The sequence below is a fragment of the Oryza glaberrima genome, chromosome 11 (genome assembly GCF_000147395.1).
Source record: "Oryza glaberrima chromosome 11, OglaRS2, whole genome shotgun sequence".
In the NCBI taxonomy this organism is placed as follows: domain Eukaryota; kingdom Viridiplantae; phylum Streptophyta; class Magnoliopsida; order Poales; family Poaceae; genus Oryza; species Oryza glaberrima.
In genome coordinates this window covers 5,664,889-5,675,792 of record NC_068336.1, presented here as the reverse complement: position 1 = coordinate 5,675,792, position 10,904 = coordinate 5,664,889, and the positions used below count along the sequence as shown (strand labels likewise).

General features: G+C 40.1%; 1 protein-coding gene across 2 annotated transcripts; it reads left to right on the top strand.

Moving 5' to 3' along the window:
• The first annotated feature begins 5,074 nt into the window (after positions 1 to 5,074).
• Positions 5,075 to 9,031, top strand: LOC127754327 (disease resistance protein RPM1-like). 2 transcript variants are annotated; one of them, XM_052279815.1, is made up of 3 exons: positions 5,075 to 5,307; positions 5,413 to 5,496; positions 5,725 to 9,031. In XM_052279815.1, exon 3 carries the CDS (start codon positions 5,784 to 5,786, stop codon positions 8,568 to 8,570), a length of 2,787 nt encoding a protein of 928 aa, XP_052135775.1. In that variant the 5' UTR covers positions 5,075 to 5,307; positions 5,413 to 5,496; positions 5,725 to 5,783; the 3' UTR covers positions 8,571 to 9,031. The 2 variants fall into 2 exon arrangements, with proteins under 2 accessions (XP_052135775.1, XP_052135776.1); XM_052279816.1 differs by having other exon boundaries at positions 5,401 to 5,496.
• The last annotated feature ends 1,873 nt before the right edge of the window (positions 9,032 to 10,904 follow it).

Here is a 10,904-nt window from a genome sequence, read left to right as displayed (position 1 = left end):
TGAGGGTTCTGTTGATGCTGATCGAGATGGTCCTCCGGAGGTTACTACTTCGACTAGTACTGGAACAAAATGTGGATCAACTTCAGAAGTCATTGCTCCTTTGCACATTCAACGACGACATCCGCCGGAACAAATTATTGGTAATATAGGTGAGCGGACTACAAGGTCTAAGGTAACGACTCATGATGTTTGTGCAAATTCCGCATTTGTTGCTTCTTTTGAACCCAAAGATGTGTCACATGCATTAACTGATGAATCGTGGATTAATGCCATGCATAAAGAACTTGAAAATTTTGAGAGAAACAAAGTTTGGACTTTAGTTGAACCACTTTCTGGATATAATATTATTGGAACCAAGTGGGTTTTCAAAAATAAACAAAATGAGGATGGTTTGATTGTGAGAAATAAAGCTAGACTTGTTGCTCAAGGTTTTACCCAGGTGGAGGGTTTGGATTTTGATGAAACTTTTGCTCCTGTTGCTAGAATTGAGGCAATTAGACTTTTGTTGGCTTTTGCTGCTTCAAAAGGTTTTAAATTGTATCAAATGGATGTTAAAAGTGCTTTTCTAAATGGTTTTATATAGGAGTAAGTTTATGTCAAACAACCACCAGGTTTTGAAAATCCTGATTTTCCCAACCATGTTTTTAAATTGTCTAAAGCTTTGTATGGTTTGAAACAAGCTCCTAGGGCATGGTATGATAGACTTAAGAACTTTTTTCTTGCGAAAGGTTTTACAATGGGAAAGGTTGACAAAACGCTTTTTGTTCTTAAGCATGGTGATAATCAACTGTTCGTTTAGATTTATGTGGATGATATCATCTTTGGTTGTTCAACTCACGCTTTGGTAGTAGATTTTGCTGAGACTATGCGCAGGGAATTTGAGATGAGCATGATGGGTGAGTTATCGTACTTTCTGGGATTGCAAATTAAGCAAACACCTTAAGGTACTTTTGTGCATCAAACGAAGTATACGAAGGATCTTTTGAGACGGTTCAAGATGGATAATTACAAGCCAATTTCAACACCAATTGGTTCTACAGCTGTGTTGGATCCTGATGAAGATGGTGAAGCTGTTGATCAAAAAGAGTTTAGAAGTATGGTTGGATCATTGTTGTATCTAACTGCTTCTAGGCCAGACATACAATTTGCTGTGTGTTTGTGTGCGCGCTTTCAAGCTTCTCCTCGTGCTTCACATCGTCAAGCGGTCAAGCGAATAATGAGGTATTTGAATCATACACTTGAGTTTGGAATTTGGTATTCTACTTCATCTTCTATATGCTTAAGTGGATATTCCGATGCTGATTTTGGAGGTTGTAGAATTGATAGGAAAAGTACTAGTGGAACATGTCATTTTCTTGGTACATCATTAATTGAATGGTCTTCTAGGAAACAATCTAGTGTTGCTCAATCAACTGCTAGCAACAATCAACTGCTGAATCTAAATATGTTGCTGCTGCTAGTTGTTGTTCACAGATTGTTTGGCTGTTATCTACTTTAAAAGATTATGGTCTTACTTTTGAGAAAGTACCTCTCTTTTGTGATAATACTAGTGCTATTAACATTGCTAAGAATCCTGTTCAACACTCACGCCCAAAGCACATTGATATTCGTTTTCACTTTCTGAGGGATCATGTGGAAAAAGGAGATGTACAATTGCAGTTTTTGGACACAAAATTGTAACTTGCTGATATTTTCACTAAACCTTTGGATTCTAATCGCTTTGCTTTTCTTCGTGGTGAATTGGGCATAATTCATCCTTTTGGCATGGTTTGAGGGGGAGTTTGTACCTCATGGTTTTATCAAGCAATAATATGACAATGAGAAAAATTGATAAAAGAGAGCTTTGTTTATGCATATGGTATTTTCTTGTACATGCTAGCAATACTTTAAAGGTTTATTTGTCTCTAGTATAGCTTGTATGTATTCTAGTCTTCTCATGAGATTTCGATTTTGCTTTTAAGGGAGATGATGCATGACACTTAAATTCTATACTTGAATTAAGAAAATATGCAATGCTGATGCTAGCATGTGGTTTGATTTATAAATGCTCTATATATATGCTTTATTGAATTGTTATTCCTCAAATAGCTTTAATTGCTCATTGTGAAAAAGAGAAAAAAAAATATGAAAAAATGAATACCGAATGCTTGGAAACAGTCTTGACGACAAGGACATATTCGATGTGTGCAAAATAATGGGTGCCGAATCCCTGGAAACAGTCTTGACGACAGGGACGTACCCGGAATAAAAAAAGAGAAAAATATGAGCAAAAAGGCTCAAGAAAAAGTTAGAAAATTCTCTTTGTTATTTTGTGCTAAAGGTTATTTGAGAAAGAGTGATAAATGCAATAGGTATATGTGTTTAGTGTTTATTCTTCAACCTATGTGTTTGTTAAGATGTTGCATTATAAATCATATGAAATCATGAATTTTGATTGTTGATTCAAGCTTAATTGTAAAATCTTTGGTTCATGGTTATACTTTAATGCATGCTTGTTATGTTATAGATGGGTTCATCTTCTTTTTATTGCAACACATGACTTGATATGCTATATGTATTCTCAGCTCTTATACATTAATGAACATAATTCCTATGCTTGATGAAATCATTGTCAAAATGGGGAGAAGTAATGTGAAAATTTTTTGGATTTTTGGGAGAAGCACATGAGTTGTTGAGAAGAGCATGTTTTTGGTTTAATTGGGAATTTCTTTCTTTTAAAAAGGGGGAGAAGTTTTCTTTTTGATTTTTGAGCACGATGTGTACATTTGTACGAAGTGTGCTCTTTACCACTTTTGTTTTTATTTTTCGAAATACCAAAATATTTTTAAAGGGTTAGCCAATGTGTTCATCAAGGGGGAGATTGTAAAATCAAAGGTGTTTTTTGATTATTATTCTGTGATGAACAATTGGGCATGGGAGATTATTGGTTTTGTTATTTGGAATTTATTCACGAAGTGGTTTTGGAGATGATTGGATTTCACAGGTGAATCTACAGGATACTACTGTTATTTCATGTGACCGGTCAGACCGGGCAGGTGTTGTCGGTCAGACCGGTGTGTATCGCGCAGTCAGATCGGCGCAGCCCGTGGTCTGACTGGCCGACGTTGTGTCGGTTTCGGTTTCGGGTTGTTTGTTTGGATATCCGTGATTATTTCATGATTATGACTTCTAGATGGATACTATACGTATGTAATACTATTGTTTGCTACTAATGAGTCAAGTTAGAGATAGCTTAGTCTCGGAATATGGTTTCTTTGTTTGTTCCATGTGTAGGTGACTCGATGTCTCGGGAGAGTATTTGCGGTGATGGACTGGGAGTCGGCTTGGGGATAAGACGACGTCCGTGGTGGTCAGAGATCATGCGGGATACTTAGGCTAGAGTTGATGCACGTGGTTGATGGAGATTCCATATGGCATACGATGGAGTTATTGTGTGCATATGGGATGCGGAGTCGAATTTGGAAAGAGTCCAAATTTGGTACGATTGGTTATGTAAAGTTTCTTTCTTGTACTAGAGGGTTTCCTAAGGTGTTTAGGACTCCTAGTATAAGTTTGGTTCGTGGCTTTAGGCTGCTTACCTCGGGTATAAATAGAGGGGGAGCGTGAGGCTTCCCGGTATCGCTTTAGAGAGCAATTGAGTGGAGTTTTGAGTTAGGGTTTCGAGTTTAGTCGATTTGTAAGGAGTGCTGTTGGTGCACTTCGTAAACATAGAAAGAAGTAATAAAGTCGTCATCTACTTTAAGAGTTCTTCGATTTGTGTTTCACCGGATTTCGGCGGTCTAACCGGCGATATACCGGCGGTCAGACCGACGGCTAGGCGGCGGTCTAACCGGCGGGAGCACGGCGGTTAGACCGACGGTGGCGACAGACGTGGCAGGCGACATCGGAGGTCAGACCGGGTGATCTATACCGGTCAGACCGGCGGCATCCACACGGTCAGACCGACAGATCAATCTCGGTCAGACCGATCTCCGTCGAATTTGAGGGTAACTTTTATTTCCACTAAAAGTTTTCGGTTTTTGGGTATACCAACCATTCACCCCCACTGGTTGGCTTAGTTATTGCTATTGATCCTACATGGTACTATTATTTTTCTAAAAAAACTCTCATATATAGTGAGAAATGTCGTTTGGTGATTGACTAGTGATTGATTTATATATATACTTACACACGCTATTAATATTATACTCCTTTCGTCCCTAAATATTTGACGCTGTTGACTTTTCTAAACATGTTTGATCGTTCGTCTTATTCAAAAACTTTTGTGAAATATGTAAAACTCTATGTATACATAAAAGTATATATTTAACAATAAATCAAATGATAGGAAAAGAATTAATAATTACTTAAATTTTTTTAATAAGACGAACGGTTAAACATGTTTAAAAAAGTCAACGATGTCAAATATTTAGAGATGGATGAAGTATTAGTTATCGTGTGTAATATACTCATTGTCTTGTTGACGTTGGAATATTTATGAGAATGACATTTCTGATAAAGTGGTGTGACAAAGCCTCAACCAAACAACGGTGCACACGGATGATGTATATCTATATAGTCGTTAAGCATATGTGCAGAACTAAATTATTGGCACGAAAACTGCTGGCCCGCATGACACCGACCACAAGACTCGTTCCAGCTTTCGGCGAGGAGACCACATGACTTTTGGATTGTAGTTCTCACTCGCCAGTATCGTCCTTTTGCACTATTTACCTATAGATTTTCTCTATTAATATAAACAAGGCAAAGCTTTTGTCTTCCTTCAAAAAAAAATATCTATATACTTTTACTGCTTGTCTTTCTTTTTATGGAATTTCGTAAATCCCTTAAAGTGATGATACATTATCAAAGTGGATACGTATTATTAAATTAGGTTGCATCGTAAATATATGCATCAAAGTTGCATCTATGGAAGTCTAACCATTTAAAAATATTAATGGTGAAATTTTAATAGTAAAAGTCAATATTGCCAAGTAATTTTAAAAGTCACCGTAGAAATTAATTAGGTATGGAACAGTGGAAAGCTATGTGAGACTGTAACAGCGAGGAAGCTGCGGGGAAGGCAAGAGGAAATAATTGGTGGTTAGGTGAGCAACAGGTTCGATCCAATACAGTACTTTGCAGGTCTTCAGCTCATATGGATATTCAGATATCAGAGAAATAACAAGGTCAGCTCATATGGGTCTTCAGCTCGTATTCGGTGAGCAGAGAGATCAGAGAAATAGTTGTTCATGTTTTCATCTTTCTGAAACGGATGAAGGTTGCGGCAGTTTAGTTTAGAGGCTTCATAGGATTCTCACCACCAAGGTACATATATTTTACTGCATAATTTCTTCTTGAAGCTTTGTTTGATCTCTCAATCTGATCCTGAGATTGAGTAATACGGTGGAACCGTGGAAGCGTTCTTTCCAGTTGGGTTGTAGGATTAATATTCAGCATCCCAGAGATGGCAAGGAAGTAAGCACAAGAAGTTCAGAGAACAGTATGGACTGAGAGGTATGCACACCACCATTCGTCTTTCTTCATCCTAACATAGAATTTCAAGCCTATATTTGTAATTCTAACCTTTTTCTTATTAAGTGGGACATATCATTCTTAATGACATGACGGCGTACTCAATTACTTAGGATCTAGCTATTTAATTTCTGTCCAAATTAAGTGAGTATGGATATGCTTTTATCGGGACTAACTAATGCATTACGCATCGGATGCTTCATTTTATAGATGGTCTATGGCATATATATATATTGAGGAGCTTCATATGCACTAAGCATCCTGGAACAATGGCAGAGACTGTGCTTCTCCTAGCCATGAAAAAGATCGGCTTTGCTGTGGCCAGTGAGGTAACAAAGCAGGCCAGCGCTCAGTTTGGAAAACATAAGCTGCAGCTAACAGAGCTCCAGGGCAGTATGGGGCGCATTAAGATAGAGCTTCATGTGATGCACAACTTCTTGTGTCAAATGGACATTCGAAGCCGAGGCAATCAGGTGTACCAAGGCTGGCTGGAGGAGGTGCGCAAGGTGGTGTATGTGATGGAGGACATGGTGGACGAGTACTTGCATCTTGTCGGTCACCAAAGTGAATTCGGATGTTGCTTTTGCCTGAAAAGGTTGTTCAGGCAGCTACCAAGATCGGCGCCTTCTTTAGACCGGATAGCCTCCATGGTGAAGGAAATAGAGAAAAACCTAGTGCATCTGTCCGAGACAAAGGACCGATGGGTTCTTGTAACGAACAACGGAGTCAACAGCTATTCGAGTTACAACATTGTGCAGGGCCCTCAAGACCTGATAAGCATTTCACGCTCTCTTTATCAGGATGATCTTGTCGGAATCGAGGATAACAAGCAGCAACTCGTTGAGTGGTTGGAAGATGGGGAACCAACACACTCTGTAATAGTTGTGCACGGTATGGGAGGACTTGGGAAAACAGCACTTGCATCAACTGTCTATAGAAAGGCTCGAGAGAAATTTGATTGCGATGCATGGATCTCTATCTCTCAAACATATACTAGGGAAGATATCCTACGGAAATTGATCATTGAGATTTTCAAAGATCAACCGACTGGTCCAAGTAACATTGCTGGAATGGACATGACATCCATTCAAGAAGAATTGAAGAGTTTTTTAGAACGGATGAAGTATTTGATTATACTAGATGATGTCTGGACTCCTCAAGTGTACAATGACCTGCTTGGAGCTCTTGTTCCAAATCTCAAGGGAAGTAAAATAATAATCACAACAAGGAATGCTGACGTAGGCCACCTCACTTTCCCAGAAATGGTATTGGAAATAAAACGTTTATCAGTGGATGATTCATGGAAACTCTTCTGTAAGAAGGCCTTCTTAAAGCGCAAGTGCCCTGAAGAACTAAAGGATTTGTCAGAGCAAATAGTGAGCAAGTGTGAAGGCTTACCTCTTGCTATTGTTTCCATTGGAAGTCTCTTGTTTGTGCGTGACAAGACCCGTGAGGAATGGAAGATGATACATGATCAGCTTAGTTGGGAGCTAGTCAATAACCCAAGGATGGAACATGTCAGGAATGTTCTCCACTTGAGCTATATCTACCTTCCGACAAACTTGAAGAGTTGCTTTCTGTATTGCAGCTTGTTTCCAGAGGACTACATTCTTAAGAGAAAGAATCTCATAAGGTTATGGATAGCAGAGGGGTTCGTGGAGAAGAGGGGTGGGAGCACAATGGAGGAAGTGGCACAAGGTTATCTCAAGGAATTGATTCACAGGAACATGCTACAACTTGTTGAAAAGAACACATTTGGCAGGATAAGATCATTCAAAATGCATGACATTGTGCGGGAGTTGGCAATTGATCTATGCCGGAGGGAGTGCTTCGGTGTTGCATACAATTGCAAGCATAAATGTAACCAACCTCTTGATGAGAAGGATGAACGTCGGATGGTGATACATGGACTAGACAAGGATACTAATCAAGATATTTTACGTGAATGCCACCTTCGATCTTTCATCGCATTGGACAAGAGAGTTATCACTGCATTTGACAAGGGCATACTGCCTCTTGTAGTGGACAAGTACAGATATATGTCAGTACTTGACTTAAGTTGGCTACCAGTTGACAATGTTCCAGATGCCATCAGTGATCTGTTCAACCTTCGGCATCTTGGTCTGCGGGATTCCAAAGTGAGGCTCCTTCCAAATTCAATCGAGAAGCTCTCCAACTTACTAACATTGGACCTCTATTCATCTAAAATACAAGAGCTTCCTAGAGGAATTGTTAAGCTAAATAGGCTTAGGCACTTGTTTGCCGATAGAGAGAATGACAGATACGGGCGAGACCTTCGTTCACGCACCGGTGTATGCATTCCCAAGGGCCTAGGGAAGCTAAGAGAGCTGCAGACACTGCAGGCAATCGAAGTGCGGGATGAGGGGACAGTGAGACGCTTGGGAGAGCTGAGGCAGATGAGAAGCATCAGGATATTTGGTGTTAAGGGAAGCCACTGTAAAGTCCTTTGTGAGTCCCTGCTTCAGATGGAATTTTTGACCAACTTAGATATCATGGCAAGTGACGAGAACGAGGTCCTCCAATTGAATGGTCTGAAACCGCTGCCACCAAACCTTCAGAAGCTAACTTTGCGCGGGCGCTTGGAACAACAAGGCATGATTTTGGGTGCTGCTGCTGCAGCAGCAAGGGGTCCAAATCACTCGTTGTATTCAATACATCTATCTTGGTCCCAGTTGGTAGAGGACCCTCTTCCAAATCTATCTCAGTGGTCGAAACTAACGGAGCTATGGTTGACCAGGGCATACATGGGAGAGCAACTTACCTTCCTCCAAGGGTGGTTTCCGAGCATCAAGAAACTCTATCTAAGAGATATGCCAAATCTTAAAAGGCTAGAGATACACCAAGGCACCATGGAAGGCCTTCAACAGTTACTTCTACTCAACCTCCGCAGCATGGTGAAGGTCCCACCCGGCATCGAGTTTCTCCAACCCACTCTCAACTTCCTAGGCTTTGGGGAGATCAGTCGGAACTTCTTAGCGGTGTTGTGCCGATGCTCCAGACTTAGTGGTATAAGGTGGTCGTACAGTCTACGGTAGGATGAATGATGGACAGAGATCTCTAGCACATGAATGATGGATCGATCGTTCTGCTCTGCTGGAAACATAGTACTACCTCCTTCTCCAAATATTTGACGTTGATTAGTTCAATTTTAAGATAACCAACGTCAACAAAGAGAAATGGAGGAGTTACTATGTAACTCTCTGTTCTGTTCTGTTCTGCGACATTTGCCAATTGTTACAACAGGAAGATGGCGGCAGCGCTTCAACTTGTATTGATTACTTCTGTTTTGACTACTGCCGATTCTAGTGGATGCAAGAATGCAAGAGAGCTGTGCTACCCTGCTCATATATGCCTGCTATATTTCTGTTGTGATTGTCAGACACTAAAAGACATTCATCTGCCTTCATTTATTTATTTCCCAAGTGGAATTATTAAAACATAATTGATATTGTATTCATACAGTGTGGCTGTTGTTTCTAGCTTGAAATATTTCAAATCCTCAATAATGTATGTTATCGTTTTATACACACTGTTTACTGTTTTTGACGAGTTACCACATTCTTGAGGGGAAAAATCGAATATGATCTACATAGTATAAACTAAACTACTCCTACAATGGTTGTGTTTAGTTCGTGGTCCAAAATTTTTTTAAGTATACGGACACACATTTGAAGTATTAAACATAGACTAATAACAAAATAAATTACAGATTCCGCCTGTAAACTGTGAGACGAATCTATTAAACCTAATTAATCCGTCATTAGTAAATGTTTACTGGAGCACCACATTATCAAATCATGGCGTAATTAGGCTCAAAAGATTCACAAACTATGCAATTGGTTTTTTTTTCACATTTAGGGTTTGTTTGGTACAGCTCCAACTCCTAAATTTAGCTCCAGGAGTTGGGTCTGAAGTGGAGTTGTGAAGCTAAGTAAACCCAGCTTCATAACTCTAGTTCATTTTATGAGAGAGCTCCACCCAACTTCACTCCTAGTTTTGATGGAGCTGAAACTGTTTGGTTGAGCTCCAGCTCCAGGAGGGGTGGAGCTGGAGCTGTGCCAAACAGGCCCTTAATGCTCCATGCATATGTCCAGACATTTGATGTGACGTAAAAATTAGAAGTTTGAATCTAACCATGGCCAGTTGATGCTTCGAATAATGCGGTCGTACTGGTTTCAAACTTGTTCTGCCGCATGGAACGGCTTGGTAAAACAGAACTTGCAACAACCGTCTATAGAAAGGAGCTGAAAGAATTTTGATTGGCGTGGATGGATCTTCGTCTCTCAACTATAATCCTGTGATGAAAAATACTATATGTCGTTCGTGACCCTTTTGATAATTTTAAAACAATTTGTTTGAAAAACATAAAATTGGTATATCTAGATTTGTCTTGAAAAATCTTATGTCAACTAGTTAAAAATCCATAACTTTCTGATACAAATCATTGGTACATTGCCGGTTTGTCTTCGAGGCATCGTGTTTCACTGCTGTCGCCCTGAATCCAAATCATCCTCAGAACCAGAGAAGAGACATGAAACCAAGTTGTGTACATTCTTCCATAGCAACAAAATGCTCATAAGAATCCAATCCTATGGAAGCACTTCCCAAAAAAATAATACCAAATCGGATGCACAAACCACAAGGCAAAACACAAGAACCGAAGAAATAAATAAATAAATAAAAGTTGAAGCATAAACACAATAACAGATCTAAAAAATTCCTTTGAAAATTTCAATCTTTGATCCACCTCTAGCCGCGTGAGAAGAACCATCGTTGTCGCGTCATCACCTACCACTACCAGCCGCTAGACCCTGGCTACCCTTCCTCTGCTGCCATCACCACGAGCTGTAGAGGAGATTGTGGAGGCAGCGTTGGCGAGGCAGGATTGGGTGCAGTGTCTGGCTGGTAGTGTGGCCATGGCTGCAACCAAAAAATCCTTGAGATGAGATATGGAAGGGAAGGGAGGGGAGGGGAGGGGATGGGAGAGCTATATGGGATGTGTCGGATGTGGAGCGGTGAAGCGCGGGGGTGAGGGCGGCTGCGGGGATGGGGATTGGGGATGGATGGGTTGAGGGAGCACAAGTGCTAGGGAATAGCGGCTTCTTCTTCGGCGGACGCGGAATGCCTGCCATTTCAATTTCACAAATCATTTTTTAAAGATCGCCATCGCTAAATTAATTATACATGCATCATTTCACCAAGTTAATACTAGACAACTATGCAAAGTTGTAAAGATGAACTCAACTTCATCCGTGATTGAGAGATAGAATTGAGAAACATAGGAGAAAAATATAGAAATGAGAAATTTTACACTAGAAAATATGGTACCTCCTTTCCTAGTAGTTTATAAGGGTGGTAAAATAACCCAT

What these genes read in the sequence shown, in the direction of transcription:
- LOC127754327 (XM_052279815.1), top strand. Translation starts at nt 5,784, where the DNA reads ATGGCAGAGACTGTGCTTCTCCTAGCCATGAAAAAGATCGGCTTTGCT.